The sequence below is a fragment of the Anthonomus grandis genome, chromosome 16 (genome assembly GCF_022605725.1).
Source record: "Anthonomus grandis grandis chromosome 16, icAntGran1.3, whole genome shotgun sequence".
Lineage (NCBI taxonomy): Eukaryota > Metazoa > Arthropoda > Insecta > Coleoptera > Curculionidae > Anthonomus > Anthonomus grandis.
Genome location: NC_065561.1, coordinates 19,227,040 through 19,254,439, shown reverse-complemented (window position 1 = coordinate 19,254,439; position 27,400 = coordinate 19,227,040). Strand labels below are relative to the sequence as shown.

The window sequence follows — 27,400 nt, the reverse complement described above, 5'->3', positions numbered from 1 at the left end:
AATTGAGTTATTCCAGGCAGTTAAGGGTTGACTTATAGCTTTAATATAAACAGAATTTATTTCAGTATTTCACAAAGAACTGAAGGACGATCTTTTTCTTTGTAAGAGAATACAAATACCTGGGATTGGGATAAAAATTCGAAGGAACTAGAATCAGAATTTGCACATTTGTAAGGATTAAGCATTTTTTTTGCTAATGTAAATCATCCTGTCAGGTGATGCTACGGCATGGAAACCCGAACTGAAGACAAAACTGGAAGTAGTTGAAATGAATGCCTCTTATCTTTTCCTTTGTGGAGTGATGAATAAAGAAAGAGAAATACTCCTACCAATTAATGAAGAAAGAAGATTAAACTAATGAGTGAAAACCTGAGAAACTATTGATTTATTGATCTTGAGAAAGTGTCCAATTTTTCTTGAGTCAAAAAGTTCAAGAAGAACGGATCAATTTTGACTGATTGAACACTATTAAATTGTCCTTTACAGGTTTATGATAAATCAATAATCTTTGAGAACAAATTGTTGACTAGTCGTAACTAGGCACATATTTAAATAATAAAAAGGAGTCTTAAGAATAGTTTACTTATTGGAAGAGATGGGTATTTGGGGAGGATACATAAGCGCACAAAGATATACTGCAGGCTCTGGGTCTTTTAATAAAAACTTTGAAATCTGGTAGAAATTTCTAAATTCGGTGCTGCCTATGGCAAACAATAGCTCAATTTTGGAACCCTTAAAATAGGTGAAATTTTCAGGATGATAAGCCTTAAGAGCGCTTAAGAGCTGTATACTTTTTAAAGAAGATCGGTATACAGGGAGGGCTTTTATGAGGAAACAAAAATGTCAGTATTCGAATACTGCTGTGCGGTGTTGCAACGAGGAAATTAAAAGAGTGCAGAAAAATCATTATCTGGGTGGTGGTGAATCGTTGTGACAACACCAGGGAAGAATATGAATCTGATTATACTTGGCATTCTATAGATTTGGTAAGTATAGTCATTGAGTGCGTTAAAGCTCAAAGATGCAAGAGCTCAATTTTGATACCTTAAAACTACGTGATATTTTTAGGATTAAAAGCCTAAAGGGGGCTTAAGAGCTCTGTACTTTTTGGAGAAAATTGGTATACGGGAGGGTTAATATATGTCAATAAAGGTGAGTATGTTTGTCTTAACCTTCTGCATTAATACTGTTTTATCTTAGCCCATATTCATCCATGTATACCGTATATATTCGGATTACTGTTACCTTTTATTGAGGTATAATTTTGAATAGACTTTTACGACGTCCTTGCGGTCACGGCCGACCGTTTACGAGGTCAGTCGACACTCGAGGCCGAAGAAAAAAGAAAGGAATCTTCAGTTCTTCAATTTCTCCACTGCCAAGGACTTTAGTATAGTAAAGCTTTACATACGTTTATATGTAATATTTAGAAAAACAAATAGTTTAGTTAATAATTATTACCTAAAAATGGTTAATTATGCGGTTTTTTTAGTGGTATGTGTAGGACTTTTTAAATGGACTGAAGCTGAAAACCGTAAGTACCTATATAGTAACAGTATTTAATCTGAAGTTTCTCTAATGTAACATGCTTCAGTTTTTCTATTGGATATTGATTAGTAGGAAGAATCTGTTAATATACCTTCAGATCAGCAGCAAAGAGTGACGATCATTCATTAATGAGTAAAAAAGGTGTGGGTCAAAGTGTGAACCTCCAGGTACCAGAATGACGGTTTGCTTTGTCAAAAGCTTTGCTAAAATCAGTGCAAATGCTTGTGGTGTTAATAACAAGTTTAAATGTAATTGATAATTAGTAGTACACTAGTTGGATTCCACGTGAAAATATAATTAATATACTTTATTTGTTTTATCCTTGACCTAGTTTAAGAAATGACGTTTGCAGGTCATAGATTCTTAGTTCCTGGAGGTTTCCGATATTAATATTAATTAAAAAAAGCCTCATTTGAAAATTATTTGTACAGGGTTGTACAGAGTTGTACAAGCACAAAATAAAGCTGAAAAAATGTAAACTGAATGCCTAATCCATAACAAGGAAATGTGATTGGTCTCCAGAGTTTTAAGATATCGAAGGTTATTAAAAAAGTAAATGTCACTTTTATAAAAAAAGTTTTTTAAGTACTTTTTCAAATTTGTCATGGTTTTAGCCCTTTTTCATGTTACCATATTTTGAGGTAATTAAAAGTGTTAAAAAACTGTGAAAAATTTTAAATCAAGTCAGATTTGCTTTAAAAAATATATCGATTATAGACAAGGCACTTGTTAATGAAATCTTACCAAAACAACACAAACTAAATGGCCTATTATTTTAATTATTTAATGTTTTTCCAGAGACTATCGAAAAATTGCTTGAAAACTCACTAAAGAAAATAAATCAAGTCGGATTTACAAAAAAAAATTGGTGTACTGGTGGCATTGGAATATGTTAACTTCTTTTCAATTAAAACAGCAAACAAGTTGATTTTCATTGTTTCTTTTTTTAAACTAGAAAATGTAACTCAGGTCGAGTTTACTTGGAAATAAAAAATTACTTTTTTTTTAAATTACAATTTTTTTTTAAAATCAATTCTAGGATTATCATAAAAAAATAAATTAAGTGGAATTTACTTAGGAGAAAAATGCGTTAAAGACAATAAATACTCGATCTTTTTTGTTTTGAGACATTTTTTCCAGAAGGAGCTGGAAAGTCTTGGCATTCCTTTAAAAGCCTGGAATGATAAATTAATTAATCAAGGAAAAACTTAAATAATTTAAAAGATATTGGAACAACTGTCTTAATAAAATTAATTGTCTAGAAAATTCAAGAAATTATTAAGAACACTAATTAATTCAGTATCCAGAAAAGCCTTGACTTTCAATTGAACGCCTGGAAAAATAAATTAATTAATCAAGAAGAAATTTAATTAATCCAGAAGAAATTTGAAATAAATTCAATAGCCAGAATAAAATCCAAAAAAAATAGCTAAATGTCTGGAAAAACTAAGAAACTACTTTAAATTATTAACATAATTAATTGAATTTTTATTCAAAGCCTGTAAGTATAAATTAAATAGCCAAGAAAAATTAAAGCAACAAAAATATAAATAATCTAAATTTATTCGAGAAAATGACCAATTTCAAGATGGTCATAAAAAAATATAAATCAAGTGGAATTTACCCAAAAAAAAACATATTATAGACAAACCTCAAATCAATTGGTCTTTTTTGTCCATTAAAAATATAACTCAAGTCAAATTTACTTCAAAATAATGATAAGGTTTATAAAAGCTTGTTGTAGTAAAAAATACATGAGACCTGAAGTTAGTTGGTAAAACTTGCCAATTATTATGAGATTGCTTAAAAAATTGAAAGAAAAAAATTAAGTTATTAATTATATTAGTTTATATCAGAAAACATCTGTGTATGCCAATGATAATTTTTAAATTTTATCACATTAATAAATAATATTTAATTTAAAGAAAGTTGCGATTCTTCACTTTCACCGGATAAATGTTAATTAAGCACTGTGGGTGACAAACAATTAATTAAATTTTTTTAATCTTATTATATGGTTTTATAGGTACATGGGACTTGTACATATCAATGTTAAGCGTGTATACTTAAATTAAAGCCATTAGGGTTATATAGTTTTAGGCACCCAATTATTGTATTCTTTTTCCTGTAAATATATATTTTTTAATAATTAATAATAATTACTGAATTTTCAGTTATTCTTTTAATAAAAAAAAATATGTCAAAAGAACTGACCATGATACCAAAATCGATGTTCACCTTTATACCGTTACATTATACCGTAAAGCAATTCGTAAAAATGACCAATTTTAAGATTCTCTTAAAAAAAATGTAAATCAAGTGAAATTTACTCCGAAAAACACAAACAAATTAATTAGGGAAAAATTTAATTAATTTAGAAAAAATTAGAAATTAATTTAATAACCAGAATGAAATTTAACAAAAAAATCCAATTATGTGAAAAAATCAACAAATTACCCTAAATTATTAAAAAAATTAATTAATTTATGAAAAGTTTTTTCTGAAAAAACTTTGGCTTTTCATTAAGAGCCTGGAAGGATGAATGAATCAATCAAGGAAAATTAAAATAACCTAAAGTTAATTGGTAAAAATTACCAATTTTAAGATTGGCATAAAAATGTTAAGTGAAATTTATTTAAAAAAAAGTGCATCATAGACAAACCTTTAATTAATTGATCTCATTTGTTTAAAAAATTGCCTAAAACTACCAAGATAACTGCCTGAATTAAGAAAGTTCGTAAAAATATCAAATTCCTTAAAAAATAAATTTAGTCGGATTTACTTTAAAAAAAGGGTGGAGTTTACCCTATCTTCTTGTTAGTTATATGAAGAAAAAAGCAAACAAAAAAATTTATTAAAAATATATATGTCAAGTCGTAATTACTAGCAAAATACTAAGGTTTATGAATAAACTGTTTGTGATTAAAAATATAGAGAACCTGAAGTTAATCGGTAAAAATATATGAATATTTATTTATTAATTATACTAATTTATGTTTGTATCGACTCTATGTATTCCAACGATAATTTTTACACTTTAGCACATTAACAAATATTATTTAATTTAAAGAAAGTTGCGATTCTTCACTTTCACCGGATTAATTTTTTACGAGCATTTTAGAGCTTATTATTTAGGTAATAAAAATAAATTAAGCACTGTGAGGGATATACAAATAATTTAATTAAATTAAAAAAAAAAGAATATTTTTGTCCTATTATACCATTTTATAAATACATGGGGTGCATAGAAACGTTACGCTTTTAATAACCATTTAGAAATATCCAAAGTTCACTTCAAAAAAGATATTAAAACCCTTAGGGTTATATCGTTGATTGAATAATAGCCTATTATTGAATCAACGGTTATATGCTTTTAGACACCTAATTTTTTTATACATTTTACTTCATCTATATTTCTCATTAATTAATATTAAATACTGCATTTTTAGTTATTCTTTTAATAAAAAAAATATGTCAAAAGAACTGACCATGATACCAAAATCGATGTTCACCTTTATACCGTTACATTATACCGTAAAGCAAAGACCTGTTACCGCCTTTCTTTTACAATACATATACTGGGTTAAAAAAGTCCTTGACCTCCTTTAATTTTCCAACGAAATGCCCTTTTATCAAAAAGTGTCACTAATTAAGGGCAAAAAGGTATTTTATCTAATTTTAGTATAACATTATGTAGCACATCCTTATATATAATAATAATAATCTAATATTTATTCAAGTATAAGTAGATACCTACAGGGTTGTAATTAATTAACGAATAAATTCAATAAAGAGAGTAGTATCATGTTAAACAGTTACGTTTAAGGTGATATTTGAATTTGTAAGGAAAAAGGGCAAATCTAAAACTCGATTCTGTTTAATTTTTTCACAATGGTATGCCTGTAATTAAAGCTTCCTGTTCTATAGTAGAATACCTTTTTAATTTTATAAAATATTATTTAGTTTATTATTATCATTTCTTAATACCTCCTGGAATAATTTTATTTCAAGCATTAGGTGATGTAATTTCTAAATTTATTAAATAGTTTTTCTCCTGAGGCTAAATGCCTGAGAATATTTATTATTTAAGTCTTAAATATTTAATTAATTAGATTCTAAGGATATACTTATGACTGAAAATTGGACTTTCTTAATTTTTTTCTCTCTGTCTCGTGTGGTCAAATGCACTCAACTGCCTGGACTAAATAAAAAGATTCTTACATGATATTGACTTGAGCTCAATTATTTCTTTTTCTCTCTCTCTCTCTATCATGTAATCAAATGCACTCAACTGCCTGAAATAAATGGAAAGATTCTTCCAGGCAGCTAAGTTGAACTGTCTTAATTTCTCTCTTAAGGAGTTAAATTCAATGAAATGTCTGAAGTAGTAAAAAAAATTCTTAGTAAATTCGGTTGGAAATTGCTACTCTCTTCTTTCTATCTCTCTTTGTTGTGTAGGCTAATGGACTCAAATGCCTGAAATTAAATAAAATATTCTTCCAGGCAGTTGAGTTATACTCTCTTACTACTTACTCCCTCTCTCTCTCTCAAATGGATAAATGCACTAAACTGCTTCTGCTCTCTTTCTCTCCTACTTGGTTGAATGCACTCAAGTGCCTGAAATTAAAAAAAAATTTAGACATCTGAGTTGGAAATAGTTACTCTCCTCTCTCTCTCTCTCTCTTTCTGTCGTGTAACATAATACGCTCAAATGCCTAGAATTATTGCTCTCTTCTCTCTCTATCTCTCTTTGTTGTGTAGTCTAATGCACTTAAATGCCTGAAATTAAATAAAAGATTCTTCCAGGCAGTTGAGTTATAGTCTCTTACTACTTACTCTCTCTCTCTCTTTCTCAAATGGATAAATGCACTAAACTGCCTGGACTAATGAAAAAAATTCTTCCAGGCAAATTAATTGACTTAAACCCGCATATTTTCTCTCTCTCTCTCTCTATCATGAAATCAAATGCACTCAACAGCCTAAATTAAATGGAAAGATTCTTCCAGGCAGTTGAGTTATACTCTCTTACTACTTACTCTCTCTCTCTCTCTCTTTCTCAAATGGATAAATGCACTAAACTGCCTGGACTAATTAGGAAAATTCTTTCAGGCAAATTAATTGAGTTGAACTCAATTATTTTTTTTCTCTCTCTCTCTCTCTCTATCATCTAGTCAAATGCACTGAACTGCCTGAAATAAATGAAAAGATTCTTCCAGGCAGTTGAGTTATACTCTCTTACTACTTACTCTCTCTCTCTCTTTCTCAAATGGATAAATGCACTAACCTGCCTGGACTAATTAAAAAAATTCTTCCAGGCAAATTAATTGACTTAAACCCGCATATTTTCTCTCTCTCTCTCTCTCTATCATGAAATCAAATGCACTCAACAGCCTAAATTAAATGGAAAGATTCTTCCAGGCAGTTGAGTTATACTCTCTTACTACTTACTCTCTCTCTCTCTCTCTCTCTTTTTCAAATGGATAAATGCACTAAATTGCCTGGACTAATTAAGAAAATTCATTCAGACAAATTAATTGAGTTGAACTCAATTATTTCTTTTCTCTCCTTCTCTCTCTATCATCTAGTCAAATGCACTGAACTGCCTGAAATAACTGGAAAGATTCTTCCAGGCAGTTGAGTTATACTCTCTTACTACTTACTCTCTCTCTCTCTCTCTCTCAAAGAGATAAATGCACTAACTGTCTGGACTAATTAAAAAGATTCTTTCAGGCAAATTAATTGACTTGAACTCAATGTTTTTTTCTCTCTCTCTTTATCATATAGTCAAATGCACTCAACAGCCTGAAATAAATGGAAAGATTCTTCCAGGCAGTTGAGTTATACTCTCTTACTACTTACTATCTCTCTCTCTCTCTCATATGGATAAATGCACTAAACTGCCTGGACTAATTAAAAAGATTCTTTCAGCCAAATTAATTGAGTTCAACTCTTTCTCTCTCACTTTCTGTCCTACTTGATTGAATGCATTTAAGTGCCTGAAATTAAAAAAAAAAAAATAGACAAATGAGTTGGAAATTATTACTATCTTCTTTCTCTCTCTTTTTTATCGTGTAACCTAATGCCTGGACTAAATAAAAAGATCCTTCTATGAAATTGACCTGAACTCTCTCTTATTTTTCTCTTGTTTTTTTTCTTCCTCTCATGTGGTTAAATGCACTGAGGTGCCTAGAATAAAAAAAATATATTCCAAGCAATTAAGTTATTGGAGTAGTCCTATCTCCATAGTAGATTTATAAAATGTTATTTAGTATATAACATTATATAATAATTATTGCGTAACAGCTCTACAGCATACTTTAGACGATCGATAAACTCCAGCTGCACATTTTCAACTATATCTGGAGAAATTATCCTAATTATATTGAATATCAAGCGTGTGTGGCTATCTTTTGCATTTTATTTTTAAAATAACCTAAAAAAAATTTAAAAAAAATCAATTGGATTAAGGTCGGGTGATTTAGGTGGCCACTCCAATATTGATCCACGTCTGCCTATTCACCGAATTGGGAAAACAGTATCTAGACTTAGTTTGGCTTTATCTGGGTTATTTTCCTTAGGATACAATATCTCTAGCTCCAGTCAAAGTTCTATCAGAAAAGTACGGTCTATTGCTTATTCCTCTGATTTTATTCATTTCATTTGTTCCTTTGATTTTAGCATTTTACTACATAAAACAGTGCAACAGAAACGACCCGAACATCAACCAATGCCTACGCCAATCGACCAATTATCTAGTAGCGAACATGAGAAGGGGTATTCCAGAGCTACGACTAGCCGATCCAGAACCAGTGGAAATCGACGAAATCCAACTGGCTCTAGGCACTGGGCCTGACGGTTATAGAGCTACTTTTAGAGACATCGAAGCGTTTGGTGTCAGTAACTGTACAGTAACGGCGGTCAGGTAAGAACCGAACAGAGATTCCTCAATAAATGATAATACAAAAGGGGGTTTTTCTTTAAGGTCCGACGTTGATACCAATCAGTTCCAGTTCACGTTGTATATTCCAAAAATAACCGCAAGAGCTAAATACGAATCAAGTGGAGTGCTTATTTTAGTAAGAGCTTCTGGTGGAGGGAATTACTGGGGAGAATATGGTATGGTGTATCCAGAAATAGCCAGAGGTTAAGACTATGTTGTAATTTTAATGGTTTTAGAGGGTGTCAAGGTAAAAGCTTACCTGAAAGCCGAAAGGGTGCCGGGAGACGATGGACTGACCCACTTTAAATTGCAACAGATCAAGATGGACTTCAGTGTTAAGGATATTAAAATGGGAGTGGACGGCATACACAACGGCAACAGTGTACTACGTAAGGATAATTGTATTTGATCGTATCAAAAGACTTTGTAAGATTATTTGATTAATCTCTCTCTTTATTGGGCTCTCTATATACAAGAAATTATATTTCAAGCCTCCAATATTAGCTTCCAGAACCTCAAATTAGTCAAGCAGCTCTCCAAGTAGTTAGATACTCTGATCCAGTTTCCTGTCACTAAACATGATCCTTCCATTGTAACGTCACGTGAATTTCCACTGTCGTAAAAAGACGTGTCATCTGCAAAGGGTGCACTGATAAAAGAACATTTATTTAATAAGAAAAAAAAGAAGGTGGGTAGGTCCATGAAGAGTCCTGTGGTACCCATTCATGCTTTATCTCTATAGGTTAGAGCTAATGATTTGATTTCTTAAGTATTCAACATCTTTTACTCAAGAGCATACACATGTGCCATTAGATTACCCTAAAAAGAAAAAATCCAGTGTCTTTAAATCTGGCGGTCGAGCGGGCCCTATGTGTGATCCAAACCATTGAAATCACAATCGCGTTTGTCCTTGAAATATATTCAAGTAGCGAGTCATTGAATTTACATAATGAGCGAGAATTTATAGTAAAAGTCTAAAAGAATCTTTCAGATTATTGAAAATCAGTATTCGTAAAATTTCGAGCACGAATTTCTGAATAATTTTGCAATTCCTGCAGTTCTTCAGTGCTTCTTGGTTCTTTACCTTTTGTTTTACAAACACTTTGGTAAAATTTTAGTGAGTTTAAGTCTGGTGATCAAGCGGGCCATAAATGGGGTTCAACGAAACCACACCACTGAAAAGACCATCGTGATTGTTTTATTTAATATATGCAACATTGGCTCAGAGATTTGCAGTTCTGTATAACATTTTTTTTTAATTTGATGACTCAATTTAGTGTATTAAGCTCTGCTTTACATTAAAGTCCAAAAAGGTAATAAATTCTTTGATATAAGTAAGCCGTCAACAATAAATATAAGCAATTTCAGCAGAATAGAAGCAATTTTATATTCCTTTATTTTTTTTTACTTTTTTTCTTACACCTGTATCCTTTTAAAATTCGAAGAAAGTGTCTACAGTTATTACTTGTTTTGTAACCTTTCAGCAACATTCTGGATCTTCTGGAAATGCTATTTTTTAGACGTGACTAGATTAATTACAGACAAGAAACATCACTTCATAGCGATTGTTCATGAATTCTGAATCTCCGAGTGAGATTTATACAGATTTGAGGATCAAAAGTGTCTTTTTTCACTTTCTACCACACCTTACCGTTCAGTAACATTCTGCATCTTCTGGAAAAGTTATTTTTTAGATTTGACTTAACTAATTGTACACGATAGATATCAATTCATAGCGATCGTCCATGAATTCTGGATTTATGAGTGACATTTATACCGATTTGGGTGTTAAAAGTGCCTTTTTTGACTTTCTACCGCATCCCACTTTTCAGCAACATTCTGGATCTTCTGGAAAAGTTATTTTTTGGACGCAACTAGACTAATTGCAGACGGGAGACATCAATTCATAGCGATCGTCAATGAATTCTGGATCCCTGAGTGACATTTATACCGATTTGGGGGTCAAAAGTACATTTTTTCACTTTCTACCGCATCTCACCTTTCAGTAACATTATGGATCTTCTGGAAAAGTTATTTTTTGGACGCGACTGGACTAGTTGCAGACGGGAGACATCAATTCATAGCGATCGTCAATGGATTCTGAATCCCTGGGTGACATTTATACCAATTTGGGGGTCAAAAGTAAATTTTTTCACTTTCCACCGCATCTCACCTTTTAGTAACATTCTGGATCTTCTTGAAAAATTATTTTTTGGACGTGACTAGACTAATTACAAACAAAAGAAATCATTTCATAGCGATCGTCAATGAATTCTGGATCACTGAGTGACATTTATGCCGATTTGGCTCAAAAGTTGCTTTTTTCACTTTCTACCGCATCTCACCGTTCAGTAACATTCTGCATCTTCTGGAAAAGTTATTTTTTAGATTTGACTTAACTAATTGTACACGATAGATATCAATTCATAGCGATCGTCCATGAATTCTGGATTTATGAGTGACATTTATACCGATTTGGGTGTTAAAAGTGCCTTTTTTGACTTTCTACCGCATACCACTTTTCAGCAACATTCTGGATCTTCTGGAAAAGTTATTTTTTGGACGCAACTAGACTAATTGCAGACGGGAGACATCAATTCATAGCGATCGTCAATGAATTCTGGATCCCTGAGTGACATTTATACCGATTTGGGGGTCAAAAGTACATTTTTTCACTTTCTACCGCATCTCACCTTTCAGTAACATTATGGATCTTCTGGAAAAGTTATTTTTTGGACGCGACTGGACTAGTTGCAGACGGGAGACATCAATTCATAGCGATCGTCAATGGATTCTGAATCCCTGGGTGACATTTATACCAATTTGGGGGTCAAAAGTAAATTTTTTCACTTTCCACCGCATCTCACCTTTTAGTAACATTCTGGATCTTCTTGAAAAATTATTTTTTGGACGTGACTAGACTAATTACAAACAAAAGAAATCATTTCATAGCGATCGTCAATGAATTCTGGATCACTGAGTGACATTTATGCCGATTTGGCTCAAAAGTTGCTTTTTTCACTTTCTACCGCATCTCACCGTTCAGTTACATGCTGGATCTTCTGGAAAAGTTATTTTTTGGACGAAAATAGACCAACTGCAGACGGTCAACATCATTTCATAGTGATCGTTCATGAACTCTTTATCGCTGAGTGACATTTATACCAATTTGGGGCTTAGTCAATTCCTTTGATGTTACCGATACTCAACATTTGTTGATATCCAGGTTGGAGTTGTGATTTATCGTGAAAGGTAGTTCAAAAGAACGCATATTCTTCATTAAAAACTTCCGATCCTAAATTCACCTGAAATATAAAGCCCATAAAGCTTTCTTATACCAAACTCGAGACAATTGTCTTCAATCATTACTTTTAAGAGCTTTTCTAAGTCGATGTTAGTTTTAGTACATGTATAGTACATCATACACGGGATATCTACATTCACAAACGCACATACAACAATACTTTACACAACTCCAATGAAACACCATGAATCTGCTAAATAGGGTTTTAATGAGGAAAACTGAATTTACAACTGACCACATTATTCCATAACTTTCTGACCAAGGAACGCCAATAAGGAAAACAATTTTTTTTGTTTTAAGTAAGTAGGGTTATGTTCATTCGCACTTCTTCCTTTTATAACATAAGGTGAGCATCCACCTATAACCAAAGAGTATTTCAATCATAGTTTTCATTGACTTCATTTATCCAGGATACATTAAAGGTTCATGCTTCAATGCTGTAAAAGGAAACGTAGGTAGCAACTAACTAATCAACTCTTTTTCTCAAAATTTTTCAATTTTTAAGTTAATAACTGGATTTCTTTTTTTTCTTATAGAAGCTGCACTGAACCTCTTCATAAACTCCAACTCCCAAGAACTCCTGAAGGAAATGAAGCCTCACTTGAAGAGAAAGTTGCTGGTGCTAATGAGTGACTTCGTCACAAACATTTTCGAACACGTGCCCTATAACGCGATCATTAGTGAAGAATAACTTATTTATTTATATATAATTATTTATTTATATAATTTGTGATAAACTACTAAATAAAAGCAAAACTGTATAATCAAGACACGTCAATCTAATAAATTTACTTTCCTGCTTAATAATTTTCCATTTCCCGCCGCAATAACTGCTAATCGGAAAACAAATTGTGGGTCTTTTGTTTGTTTAGGAAGTGCACGATCTGCAAATGTATGATCTGTAACGTATCATTAGTTTTTTTCGTATAAAAGTGCTTAAATGGTTCTAAACGATGCGTTTTTCCTTGTTGTGACCATTATATCGGGCGACCTTTTCTTGTTCCACAATGGGGTTTGTGAAGTATGTCTTGGCCGTTTTCGTTCTTTCAGGAGCACACTCTGCAAAAGAATTACGTAAGTATAATTTCTTATTAACAAAGTAAATTATATTCATTACTTTTAATACTGAAAACCAGTTGTCCATGTAATATCTATTGATAAAACCCAAGAGCTTAGTAGCTCTATTTACAATCATCTACAAATATTAACAGTAACTTTTACTCTTAACTTGGATTGAACACTTTGCACCTATATCTTAAAAAACTAAGAAATAGAGCTTCATCATCTGCAAAGACTAGGAAACTGATTATAATTGCAGAAGAAAAACCACTAATTTTCGAGAATATTCTGATTAACATTGTCAAAGGCTTTACTAATGTCGAATAATGAAAATGATAATGGTGCTGAGTTTTCAAATATAGCAGATATCTAGAAAAGTCCAGAAATGCGAACATCAAAAGAAGAAAGTTGTATCACCTGCAAATGATATTTTATTTTATTAAATACCCATGTACTTATCAATGTACATTTATGTTTAAAATGGTTTTTGAGCTAAGTTTTAAATAAAAAGTACAATTTTTATGAAAAGCATTTTTTTATTGACTGTATTTTTCAAAAAAAAAAATTGAAAGTTGTATAATATTTTTTTTAAATATGAATTTATATTAGACAAGGGATTTAAAGAAAACTCAATCCTACCTATATTGGAATTGGATGGTACTGGATGCCTGGAATTAGCAATAGTTGTACAGTAAAAAATATATTATTTAGTTTTTACTGCACAGTTTTCTTGGATAAATTGTGTTTTGTACAATTTTCATAATTTTTACGTTCCAGAGCTATTTTTTTATATAAGATTTAAAATATACAATTTTTGAGCGGAAATTTTAAATGTAAATCCTTTTATAATAGTTTTTGAGCAATTTTTCACTAAAAAGTACATTTTTTAAGACAACCAACAGAGGGGTTTTCTAAAAAATTATTTTACAAGAAAATTTTTCTTAGAGTTCACATATGAATTTATAATAGACAAAATATTCCTTAGGTATTTTAAAAAAACACAACCCTACCGAAAGATGCCTAGAATTGACAATAATTGTACAATAAGAAATAGATTTCTTAGTTTGTACTATACAAATGTCTTGAGTAAAATGTTTATTGAACAATTCTCCTAATTTTTACAGTTCGCACCTTATTCCCTATCTATGAATTTAAATGTACAATTTTTGACCTGAATTTTTAAATGTAAATTTTTTTTTCAAGGGAATTTTGACAAAAAGTTCAAAATTTTATAACGGTCGTTTAAAAAAAAATGCAGTACATTTTTCTTAAAATTTGTACAATTATTTTTTTTCAAATTGTGAATTTTTATATGGTACTTAAAGAAAATGCAACCCCTCCCAAATATGTCTGTAAATAGCAATAATTGTACAATAAAAAAATAATTTAATTTTTTATTATACAGTTTTCTTAAGTGAAATGTGTTTTGTATAATTCTCATAATTTTTGCAGTCCACACCTATTTTCTTATATAAGATTTTAATTGTACAAAACAAAATATGGAATTTTAAGGCTCTATGTTCTCAGCATAATTCTTTCATAATTTGTACAATTATTTTTTCCAGATTATAAACTTCCCTATGCATTTTAAAACAAAAAACCCAACGTTAGTCATAGATGCCTGGAATTGGCAATAATTGTACAATAAAAAAATTATTTTTAAGTTTTGCGAAATCTCAATTTCAAAATCTGCTTGTCAAGGCTGTTTTTTGAAAAAAAATTTCAGTACAATTCTTTCATAATTTGTACAATGATTTTTATCGAAATTATGAAATTAAATTAGACCTAATATTTAGGTATTCAAAGAAAACCCAAAGATGCCTGGAATTAGCAATCATTGTACATTTTTCTTGTGTAAAATGTGTATTGTACAAATCTCATAATTTTTACATTATATAAGATTTGAAATGTACAAATTTTGACCTGAAGTTTATAAAGTAAACTTTGTTTAATGGTTTTCGAGTTAATTTTTACTACAAAATACAATTTTTATAACGTTGTACAACAGAAGGTTTTTCTGAAAAAAAATCCACAGTTCAATTCTTTTGAAAGTTGTACAATAAAATTGTTTTCACATTATAAATGTATATTATTGTGCCTGCAATTAGTAATAATTGTACCCAAATAAGTGATTTTTTTAGTGTTTGTTGTACAATTTTCGTCAATATATATTACAATTCTCATAATTTATACGGTCCATATCTATTCTCTTATCAATGATCTAAAATGTACAATGTCGTTTGATCTCAAGTTTTAAATGTACATTTTTTTTAAATTGCATTCAAGCATTTTCCTTAAAAAAGTGCTACTAAAAACTTTTACGACAGTCTGCAATATGTAATTTTAAAGGTTGCGTCTTTCTGTAAGAATAATTCTCAATTCGATTTTTTTTTATAATTTGTACAATTATTTTGTTAAATTAGATAAAATACTTTTTAGTTTATTGTACAGCTCTATTATTTTTACAATTTACTCATATTTCTCTATCTATGATTTTAAATGTACAATTTTTGACCTGAATTCTTAACTATATGCTTTTAAAATGATTTTCGCAAATTTTCACTAAAAAGTCCAGGGCCAGTTTGAAATATGTATCTTCTGAAAAAAAATCAGTACAATTCTTTTGAAAATTGTACTAAACTAGTTTTTTTCAGTATATGAATTTCCTGTTATTTTTCGAAAGAAGTTAAATTTTTTATGAGCAAAGGAGATAAAATGTGATACTTAAATGTACAATTTTTGATCTAAGGTTTAAAATGTACCTTTTTTTTTTTAAATAATTTGTGAACAAATTTTCAATAAAAAGTACAATTTTTACGACAGTTTACAATTCGTAGTTTTCAGGGCTGTACTTTTCTGAAACAAAAATCCTTAGTACAATTTTATTCAAAATTTATACAATTGTACTTCTCTAAATTATAAATTTCCTGCCATTTTGATAAGAAGTACATTTTTTTATGATAAAAGTAAATATAATAGTAAAAGTCATGCCTCTCAAATAAACAATTTTTGACCTAGTGTACATTTTTTTTCAAAATGATTTTGGAGCAAATATTTATTAAATAGTACAATTTTTCCGATAGTCCCAATATATAATTATCAAGGCTGTATCTTCTGAGATAAATTAATCAATCAGTACAATTCTTTTGAATTGATAATCTAATTGATATTCTTCTAAAACACATTTTTTAGCCCCTTTCTTGCACGTGTGCAAAAGAGATGATCCACAGCTCACCACGTGTATGATGGCCTCCGTAGAAGATCTACGACCATATTTGGTAGAAGGTAAATATTTTTTCTATTACATTCATATATTAAAATATAGATATTTTAGTATTTGAAAATTTAGCCATATGAGAATGTGCAATATATGAGCCTATACCTGCGTAGTTTTATAATTAATTAATTCAAGTTTATGTTAATAAAAAGTACCTGCATTACATCAAAATACCAAAAAAATGTAATCGATTAAATATTGCAACGAGTTTGCAGCATACCTTATAATTGAGGGTGCTAAAGTAATTTGTGTGCATGCAACTATTTGCCAAACATGTACAAATATTTAGATAAATTCATTAGTTTAATAGGAAAAAGAAGGAGTAAAAAGAAACAAATTTTAACGAACTTATAACTCTAAAGTGCAAGCACAGTACAAAAAAAAATAATACAAGGTTGGGGTTCATTAATAATTTGAATGCATTATTTATTGGGGTGATTCTAGAAATTATAATGCTTGTGCAACATGTTTTAATCATTTATTTTATTTATTAATACTAAGTTTGATTTAATTTTTATAGGGAAATATTTTTAAAAACATGTCAGAATTTGGCACTATGATTTGGACTATTTGTTCAAAGTCAAAATTGATCTTTTTTAATAAAAAACTAGATGTGCAGTAATAAAACTCAACTTCAGGGTCACCATTCAGTTCCACGTTCATGAAACTCTCTCTAGGATGTTTCACATGAACGATGCTATTTTTTTTGCACAATAAAAGGTTCTGATTTATTAATATAATTTTTTTTAATATAGGGGTACCTGAATACAATATACCCAGTTTGGAACCTCTGGTGATGACGGACTTCTTTGCAGACGAAGCAGCCGGTATGAAAATCGTGGTTTCAAATGTAAGCGCTTGGGGCTGCAGCGACTTCTTTGTAAGAGGACTTGAGTAAGAACAATTTAAATATTTACGGAATTTTTCCTATAATTAACCCTTATACAAAATTGGTATACTATCCCCAATATTTTGTAACAAAGACTCAATACCTTACATTACATTACTCCTTACTTATGCATCAATTTAATTAGATCATAATTTTCAAATGGAAAAAGTGAAAACTAATCTCTAACAAAAACATTTTGCATGCTTTATTAGTGAACGTATTTGCACTTTTGTAGTTATTTTTCACTTTATTTCAGACAGATCAGATAATTTTCCTTCTTATTTAAAGTCATTTTAATAAATTGTGCGTCAGCTCCATTAAAGTTATCCTAATTTCATTTGTGACTTATTGATATTAATACATGATTTAATATAAAATAACTAGACATTAATTGATTTTAGTGTAAACGTGGACACCCTACAATTTACTGTAGACGTTGATATACCGAAACTCCGCATCGAGGCGCACTACCATATAGACGGGAAACTTTTGTTGGTTCCTGTTAAGGGCGATGGCAATATGGAAACAAATATAAGTAAGTGATAAAAATAAATTAAGATTTTTGAAATCAATTAAATTGGCTTAAGTTTAGTATTAGTATTAGTACACTTAAATTTGTATTATTACAAGATGAACTTAGGCATAACTTAAAATGGATATGATCGTCTTTTATATATGCAATACTTTTGTAACAAATAACAAATATATCATTATTTATATAATTATTTAAACTGATTAACCTTAGCAAGAAACTTCTATATTATACCATTTACTTATGACCATCAACCATTTAGTTCACTCTTACAAATTCAAGTATAGAACTCAATGCCAAAATAAGGTAGCATATAATATTTATAATTATAAATAATTTGCCGCAATAATCTGCTCGTTATAAATATTACACTAATCGTTATAAATACAGTGATATATCCTATAATATCATATCCTTAAAAAAAACTTGATTTTTGATCGTTAAATAGGCACATTTTTATAGTGTAATTTACTCTTATTAATAGAACCCATTTTTTATAAACCTACATGGTTATCAAATTAACCGTTTGAAAATCGAAATAAAACTGTTTTACATCTTGGATTTTTGTTAAATTAATTTATTAAATTTTATTGATAGATTATTGCTAAATTTGGCCCATTTTTTAAATTAAAATAAAAATATTCTTGATTATTTTAATTTTTTATCTTGATTTTGTTTAATATATTCTTGGACTGCTTCTAAATTTAACGAATTTTTATCACTTCAACTTGAGTTTCCTTTTTTTCGTGATTTACAAGTTTTTTCTTAAATTTTATAATTTTTTTCCTGTTTTATTGGACCAAATGAAATTTTTATTAAATTTATTTGCATATAGTCATTTTTTGTCTTAATCTGATGTTGCTAGAATTAATTTTATTTATCTTGGTCTTGGATTTTCATGAATAATATTAATTCTTGGTTCTCTTGGACTAAAATACGTTTTTATCAATTTTAATTTACCGATCTAACATTTTGGTTTAACATTGTATTATAAAATATTTAATTAACTTAGGTGGACCTTGCATGTCTGTTAAATTTAATTAAATTTCTATGATTTAATTTAATTTAATAATTTTTTTTTTGGAAATTTAATTCTGTTGACTATGTTACGTATTTCTATTAAATTCAATAAAATTTTTCTGATTTTAGTGAGTTTTATTGGAACTTTAGCTTCCTTGGTTTATGCTTAGTTTTTAAGTAAATTTAATTAAATTCCTTTAATTTTCTTCTTTCCTTTTTATTCCTTTAATTCTCTAAATCTAACTAAATTTTTTTAGTTTTATTAATATTAATTAGATTTTGGCTTAAATTAACTTTATATTAAACTAAACTCTTGGATTTTTATGATTTTATTTTAAAATCTCCAGTTTTATAAATTTTCTTAAAACATTAATTTTTGTTGTATCTTGCCAATTATGGTAATATTTTTTTGGAACTTTAGTTTCTCTGGCTTATTCTTGAAATTAAATTAAATTTATTATTTTTTAATTTTCTTGAGTTTTGTCGATTTTACTTTGATCGTTTCATCATTTTAACCTGAGAACCTTGGATTAAAAAAAAATTAGTTGACTTAGATTAGTCTTGCATTTTTGTTAAATTTAATTATATTTCTATAATTTAATCAATTTTAGTTTAACTTTCTTGACTATGTTTTGGATTTCCATTAAATTTAATTAAATTTTTCTTGAAACTTTGGTTTCCTTGGCTTATTCTTGGATTTCAAGTAAATTTAAATAATTAATTAAATTTGACAAATTTAATTCCTTTAATGTTATGAATTTTAGTTTTGATTTTTTTGAAACAATAGTTTCCTGAGCATTTTAATTAAATTTTCTTGGTTCAGCCTTGGATTTTTGGTAAGTCTAATTAAATTTCTCTAGTTTTATTAGTTTTATTTAGATTTTCTTTCATTAAATTTTTATTTTACCCAAGTGAACCATAATTTTCCTTTTTTTGAAAATTTATTTTATTTGGTTCAGTCCTGGATTTCTGTTAATTTTTAATTTCTCTGGTTACATCAATTTTAATTGTATTTTCTTAAATTTGAAATAAAATTTTTAGTAGGTTTTGTATTTAAATTAAATAATTCGTGTTTTATCAATTTGAATTAAATTAATTTGTTTGAAAATTTATTTTTCTTGACTAATTTTCACATTTTTATTAAATCCAATTTAATTTCTCTAGTTTTATGAATTTTAGTTAAATAATGCTTGATGTTTTAGTAAATTTAATTAAATATCTTTAGTTTTATTGCTATTTTCTTGAAACTTGATGAAATTTTTTTTGGAAACCTAATTTACTTCGCTACATCTTATAATATTTTTATTAAATTAAATTTAACTTATCTAATTGTATTAGTTTTAATTAAATTTTCTTAGAACTTTAGTTTTCTTGGATTTGTCTCGGATTTCGGTTAAAATTAATCATTTTTCCATAATTTTAATTGGATTTTCGTGGAACATTAGTTTCTTCGGCTTATCCTTAAAACTAAATTAAATTAAATATTTAATTAATTAAAATAAGTCATTATCAATTTAATCAAATAATCTGTAATAACCTTGAATTAAAATTGTTGGATGACGCTTACATTTCTATTAAATCTAATTAAAATTCTATAGTTTGATCTATTGTAATTAAAATCTAATTCTACTAATTTTTATTAAATTTTTTTGAATTAATCTTATATTAACCTCGAATTAAAATCTTTGTTAAATTTTTATTAAATCCTAATGAATTTCTCTACTTTCATTAATTGTATTAATTTTTTCTTGAATTAACATTAAATTAAATGAGAGTTAATTAAACAATTACAATACCTCCCCAGCCTGTATATACACGTACATATATCGAGAGAGAGAGAGAGAGAGATAAAAATAAAAAAATACATAAGGCATCATTCGTTTGTATTATCACTTTTACCAATTTCAAAATAACCTCTCTGTGTAATACGATCTTCATCCAAATATATAAAAGGAAAGTAGGAAAGTAGAAAATTAAGGGTCACATACTTGCCCACACGTGTTTCTGCTTATTAGGTTCAAGAAGATCAAAGCGAAATATATGTTTTATATATATAAGGGATCACTAACAAATATTAATTTGATATCAGCTTTTGAGCTTTTTCAGATCTTGTTTCAGGTCTTTATTGGCTTGCTCTCCGTTTATTCGTTTCCCTGAAGTAACAACATTAGTAGAATTGAGAATAGAACTAACTAGAATAGAGCAAGTACGATTTTTAATATTTTTAGGCCTAATGTTACAGTAAAATTGCATTAATAAGCCTCCTATTTTGCAGCTGAAGTAAGTGCAAGGGCAGAACTACAGGGACAACTTAACTTGGATTTTTATCAATAACATTAATTCTTGGTTTTCTTGGATTAAAATTCGTTTTCGTTCATTTTATCGATCTTACATTCTGTTTTAATATTAAATTAATTATTTTAATTCAAGAGAACCAAGTAAGGAAAGTAATAAAAAAATTAAACTTATTAAATTGATTGAATTTACTAAAAATCCAAGAGTGAGTTAAGGAAACTAAAGTTCCAAGAAAATTTACTAAAGCTTAATAAAATCAGATAAATTTATAAAAAAAAATATGAATAATCGTCAAACAAGGTAAATTTCCAAGAAAAGTTAATTAAAATGCTCAGAAAACAAAAGTTTCAAAAAAATTGATAAAATTAAAGAGGTTTAATTAAATTTAACAAAAATGCAAGGCTCACCTAAGTCAACAATTTTTTTTAATCCAAGGTTTCAAAGTAAACAACGGAATGTAAGATCGCTAAAATTTAAATAGACAAAAATTTATTTGAATTCAAGAGAACCAATTTAATTTAATTTCACAGATAAACCAAAAAAACTAAAGTTTAAAGAAAATCTAAATTAAATTATTGAAATTATGAGAAATTTTAACAGACATCCCAGAAAAATTTAAGAAAACTAAAATTTTAAGAAAATTTAATTATCATGGTTAAAACTAGAAAAATTAATTGAATTTATTAGTGATCTAAGAAAAAGCCAAATAAATTAAATTTCCAAAAGAAAATTATTAAAATCAGATGTATTGAATTAACATCCAAGGTCCACATACGTAGACAAATAATTTTAATTATAGATTATTATCAAGAAAATTTAAGTAATATTAATAAAATCAATTAAAATTAACCAAAATCCAAGGCTTATCCAAGAAAATTTAATTAAAATTCATGAAATATCAAAAATCCTTGATGAATATAAGATTTTACAGAAATTCAATCCAACTCAATTTTCACAGAAAATTTGGACAACTAATGTTTCAAGAAAATTAAAATAAAATTTAAGAAAATTTAGAGAAATCACAAAAATTTAATTAAATTTAATAGAAATGCAAGGCTCACCTAAGTTAATTTTATCAATTTTAGTTAAAATTTTTTTTAAATTTTAGTTTTCTGAGCATTACAATGAAATTTCTTTGGTAATTTAATATCTATAGTTTAGCCTTGGCTTTTTGTTAAATTTGACTAAATTCCTATAGTTTTATTCATTTTAATTAAATTTTCTTCATTTAATCTGGTAGTAACCTTGAATTAAAATCTTTAGTTTACCCAAGTGAGCTTTGGATTGAAATTAAATGTTTCTGATTTTATCAAATTTAATAAAAGTAGTAATTTTTTTGGACAATTATTATACTTGACTTATTCTTGATTTTTACTAAATTTAATTTAATTTCTTTCGTTTTTTTCTTGAATTAGTCGTGGATTTCGGTTAAAATTAATTATAATGCCATAATTGTATCAATTTCAATTAGATTTTCTTGGAACTTTGGTTTACCTTTAAAATTAAATATCCTCAATATTGTTTGGTTTTCTTGACCTAAAAGAAAATGTAATTAATTTAATTAAAATTTTTTAGGTGCTGTATTAACCCTGAATTAAAATCGTTAGTAAACTAAGATGAGCCTTGCATTTCTTTTAAATTTAATTAAAATTTTATAGTTTAATTAATTAAATTCCTTAACTATTTAGCCATGGATTTTTGTTAAATCTAATGAAGTTTTTATAGTTTTTTTTAACTTTAATTAGATTTTTTTGAAGTAAAATTTTTGAGTTAAGTCAAGTGATTTTTAAATTTAAATTAAATATTTCTGATATGATCAATTTTAATAAAATTATCTTAGAATTTTAATTTCTTTAGGTTGTCCTTAAAATTACGTTAAATTTTCTCAGTATGTTTTAATCGTTTTAAATTAAAACAGGTCATAGTCAATTTAATTAAATTTTCCTATGTTTTGTATTAACCCTGAATAAAAATCTTTGATAAACTTAGGTGACGCTTGTATTTCTATTAAATTTAATTGAAATTGTCTAGTTTGATTAAATTATCTCGGAAATTTAATTTTCTTAATTATGTTTTGGATTTCTATTAATTTCTTCTGACTTTATTCGATTTGACTAAATTTTATTTGGAACTGTAGTTTTCTCAGCTATTTCTTCGGTTTCTCTGAAATTTATTAGAATTTTTCTTATTTCATTCATATTAATTAAATGTTCTTGGAAATTTAATTTCCTTGGTTAATCCTTGGACTCCAATTAATTTTCTTTACTTTTATTAATTTTAATTAGATTTTCTTGAAATAACTCCCGAGTACTCCTGATAGGTGCACATCTTACTCCATTACCTATCCATCCTGTATATCTATATTTATAGAGAGAAAATGAGAAAAATTGTATTATTCGTTTGTGTTGTTATCAGCTTTACCAATTTCAAAATAACCTATTTCTGTAATACAATCTTCACCCAAATATATAAAAAGAAAGTAGGAAAGTAGAAAATTAAGGGTCACATACTTGCCCACACGTGTTTCTGCTTATTAGGTTCAAGAAGATCAAAGAGAAATATATGTTTTATATATATAAAGGGATCACTAACAAATATTAATTTGATATCAGCTTTTGAGCTTTTTCAGATCTTGTTTAAGGTCTTTATTGGCTTGCTCTCCGTTTATTCGTTTCCCTGGAGTAACAACATTAGATTAGTAAAGATAATTGAGAATAGAACTCACTAGAATAGAGCAAGTACGATTTTTATTATTTTTATGCCTAATGATATAGTAAAATTGCATTAATAAACCTCCTATTTTGCAGCTGAAGTAAGTGCAAGGGCAGAACTGCAGGGTCAACTTAACGAAAAAGATGGAGAACAATATATGACTTATATTGATACAAAACTGAAGGTCCACGTGGGAGGAGGTTCGGTACGAATGGCAAACCTCTTTAATGGAGACAAGGTTTTACGTAAGTCCTGTAATTAATTTTATTCACTGTAATACTCGTAGATTAAGGACGAGGTACTAAAACAGCCCATTATAAAACACGCGATCATCAACATTTATTTGAACATTTTTTTGTACAACTACATTTTTTTAGTTATCATCTTGTATAATAATGTGAACCTTTTTTATTTAATGGACTTGTTAGTTTTTTTTTTTAAAATAGGAATATTTCCGCATTTATAAAACACACAACAAACAACGTGTTTTTGGCAAAATATTTTAATATGCAAAAAATAAGAATCTATTAACATAATAATGAATTAAACCAGGAAACTTAAAACAGGTATTGTTTTCAGAGGAAGATTTTCAAAATAAGCATTTTACATTAAACAATTTAATTAAAGTTTATTTAATACTATAATTTTTAGTTGCAATGATCAACGACGTGGTCAACAGGAACCTGGACGTTTTCCTCAAAGAACTGATGCCAGTAATCGAAAAAGCTCTTGCTTCCGTTTTCCAAAATACCGGAAATGTTATCGTGGGTTCATTTCCGTTTAGTCAATTGTTTCCTCAATAAATACATTGTAACTTTAATGACTCTTATGTAGCGTACTTAAGTTTATCGGTTAGTAACGTCGATTACTGTGATTAAGTTGATTTTATAGCATTTTGTGGTTGTTTTTCTGAATTTATGGCGATAATTAAATTATATTCCTTTTATTAGATAAATTTTGTTTTATTACTATTGTTTATTAATAAAAAACTGTATTTAAAATTTGTTCCTATAAATACAATTCATTTTAAAATACTGAAAACTGCACTTTTTCAGCGTGAAATTTAGAAGGTTTTTGGTCCTCCCAACTGGTCCTCCATATTACTTGAAAATGAGCAAAAATTTAAAATATGTGGTCCTTTGAGCCGGATTTTAAGAGCACATATCGGAAATATTCGTAAAAAGAAGACTTATTTTTGGTCCTCACACACATTAAATTTTTTTCATAAGAATTGTTGAAAATCATCATTTTATTTTCAAATTCTCTGCAATCCTTGGAACTGAAGTGCATCCCAATGCTTGAAAATGAGCAAAAACTCCACATTTTTTGGTCCTTTGAGCAGTATTTTAAGAACAAATATCTACAACAAATATATTTGTATGAAGAACACATATTTTTTGGTCCCTCGAGTCTCTGAATAAGCTCTTGTACAACCATTATGATGACTACTAACACTGTGACGCCATCTAATAGTCATGCCTGAAAATACAAATTAAGCTTTCGGAAATCGAGAAGGTAAACCACTCAAATACATTGCTCGTCAAGATTATCAATTAAATTATATATTATGCTCCCAATTGGATTGAAAGGAATTGAGAGGGTTTATACTTTTAAATAAATTCGAAGCTCTACACTATAGCAGAATATAATTATGAATTTTTAATTTTTAGGGGCTACTAAAATGTGTTTTCGATCCGTGGAATAAATATTGGTCTATTATCATCTATCATCTTGTTTAGTGAATAAGATCTTCCTCTTTTCCCCCTAATCAACCGTTAAAATACCTAAAATTTAAATCTAGAAAGCATATAGAAGGAGTATCATAGGCATTTATGATGATCATGTTCTGTGATCGCTGCAAAGCTTTGGACCGTGTTAACTATAAGAATTCAAGAAGGTTTTTGCCTGAAGGATAGTCTATCTTATGCTAAGTAATTACGAATGAAAAATAACGAGTCACCACATGCAAAGGTATGTTTGAACATTAGTCGAGGCCAAATTATTTTTAGAATATTGATAATAATCGGTGTCGCGTACTTATAATGTGATGTGGTTAAAAGTTGACTTTACCACCTAGATTTCCTATTGATGGATAGGAAAAACCTCATATAAAAGGCAAATATTTGCCGACAATTAAATAATATATTGATTGAATTAGCTTTGGTTGCAAATGAAGGTAATGGTTTTCATGCAATAATTTATGCTTTTATTGCAATAATTTATGCTTAATTCTGGAGGAGTTCTCTATTAGGCAAAATCCATTAAAATGTAATTGGATTATCTGCTGTAAACTTTTTTGGAAAATACTCCTCCTAGTGGAGTTACTTGCTTTGTTTTCCTCATTATTATCGTTATCGTTGACAATATGTTCCGCCCATTGTTCCATATTCCGTGCCTCTGGCAGCTTAATTAACTCGAACCTCACTTTACTGCACCATTGTTTTGTTAAACATTTCTCAAAACGATTGTAAAGAAGGTTTGTTTTGAAGATATTGGCATTCAAATAGAGATAAGAAATAAATTATTGATATACAGCAGGGGTAAAGAAAGGGCATCTTTTGCTACTTTTGGGTTTAAGCGACCCTGTACAGTATAAAACTTTTAAGTTAATAAATTTCTGTTGATGCTTAAAAGGCGTCAAGTTATATTATAACAAAAAACTTAATTTTTCTTTAAAACTTAACACTCTGTATCTGAAAAATTAAGAGGAATAGCATATAAAATAATAATTTTCAAATTATGTCATAAAAAATGGATTTTTTTAATGATTTTGAATAAGAGGCTCAAAGGACCAAAAATTTTGAATAATTGCTCTCATGTCTTTTTAGTGAAAGACTCGAAGGACCAAAAATAAAGTATTTTTTTCTTACAAATACGTTTTTGAAGTCCGACTCAAAGGACCAGAAATTTTAAATCTTTGTTCATTTTCAAGCACTTCAGTTCCAAGGGTTATGGAGAAAATAAAATCATGATTTTATGAACAGTTTTTATGAAGAATTTTATTTTGATATATTTTAAATGAAGCGAATATTTCCAAATATTTGTTTTTAAAATCCTGCTCAAAGGACCACAAATTTTAACTATTTGCTCATTGTCGAGTACTTTATTCAGTTCCAAGGATTATGGAGAATTTGAAAATAAAATTATGATTTTGAACAATAAAGAAAATAAGACTATAACGAAATTGAAAGTCCTAAACGAACAAATAAAACAATGTTTAAGTAGTTTTCAGAAAATTGGTCGTAGAAAAACTTCATCATTTGCCTGTCGCTTTACTAATTAAATCTGATAAGTCTTAACTGGTTAATTAACGTTACAACATTTCTTATCACTGATATCAAAATAAAACAATTCTTGAAAAGTTTACCTTTTAATCTATATTCAAAGACACGACAATTAGATGGCGCCACTCATCTCTTTCAGATCTACTGACCTTAATTTATAGTTTGATGTCCGATTCTTAGGTGGCGCCACGAAGCGAGTCATTATAAAACAAGTGCGAAAATGAACATTTTTGCACTAATATAAAAAAAAACTCAAAATGTCATTGTTTAACAGTCAAAACAAAAATCAAAGTGCAGTGCAGTAAATGTGTAGATAAACACTCATTTAAGTGCACATACATTTACACATTTGAGACCCAACAGATCTCCAATGCATGAATATGAATTTTACAAAAAACGTTTTTTGATTCTTCTAGGCAGTTGAATACATTTTTCCCTGTCTGTTCTTATACTAGATTAAATGCAGTCAAACTCTAATGCATTAAAACTGAATTCGAATGCCTGGAATTTTTTTTTCATTCTTCCAGGCGCTTCAATATA

The 27,400-nt window shown here is 28.5% G+C and overlaps 2 protein-coding genes across 3 annotated transcripts; both read left to right on the top strand.

The window, feature by feature from the left end:
• The first annotated feature begins 1,345 nt into the window (after positions 1-1,345).
• On the top strand, positions 1,346-12,560 carry LOC126745880 (protein takeout). Of its 2 annotated transcripts, none has more exons than XM_050453911.1 (5): positions 1,346-1,534; positions 8,227-8,470; positions 8,531-8,664; positions 8,725-8,877; positions 12,329-12,560. In XM_050453911.1, the coding sequence occupies exons 1-5, from the start codon at positions 1,468-1,470 to the stop codon at positions 12,481-12,483; spliced, it is 753 nt and encodes a 250-aa protein (XP_050309868.1). In that variant the 5' UTR covers positions 1,346-1,467; the 3' UTR covers positions 12,484-12,560. The 2 variants fall into 2 exon arrangements, with proteins under 2 accessions (XP_050309868.1, XP_050309869.1); XM_050453912.1 differs by lacking the exon at positions 1,346-1,534 and adding an exon at positions 8,030-8,167.
• A 146-nt stretch (positions 12,561-12,706) lies between these two features.
• Positions 12,707-24,531, top strand: LOC126745881 (circadian clock-controlled protein daywake-like). Its single transcript, XM_050453913.1, has 6 exons — positions 12,707-12,866; positions 16,044-16,136; positions 16,884-17,022; positions 17,419-17,552; positions 23,672-23,821; positions 24,228-24,531. Exons 1-6 carry the CDS (start codon positions 12,800-12,802, stop codon positions 24,377-24,379), a joined length of 735 nt encoding a protein of 244 aa, XP_050309870.1. The 5' UTR covers positions 12,707-12,799; the 3' UTR covers positions 24,380-24,531.
• Positions 24,532-27,400: the final 2,869 nt, after the last annotated feature.

Coding starts and splice junctions, on each gene's coding strand:
- LOC126745880 (XM_050453911.1), top strand. CDS start 1,468: ATGGTTAATTATGCGGTTTTTTTAGTGGTATGTGTAGGACTTTTTAAA. Junction 8,665..8,724: donor GAATTACTGGGGAGAATATG/GTATGGTGTATC, acceptor TAATGGTTTTAG/AGGGTGTCAAGGTAAAAGCT. Junction 8,878..12,328: donor CAACGGCAACAGTGTACTAC/GTAAGGATAATT, acceptor TTTTTCTTATAG/AAGCTGCACTGAACCTCTTC.
- LOC126745881 (XM_050453913.1), top strand. CDS start 12,800: ATGGGGTTTGTGAAGTATGTCTTGGCCGTTTTCGTTCTTTCAGGAGCA. Junction 12,867..16,043: donor ACACTCTGCAAAAGAATTAC/GTAAGTATAATT, acceptor CACATTTTTTAG/CCCCTTTCTTGCACGTGTGC. Junction 17,553..23,671: donor CAATATGGAAACAAATATAA/GTAAGTGATAAA, acceptor CCTATTTTGCAG/CTGAAGTAAGTGCAAGGGCA.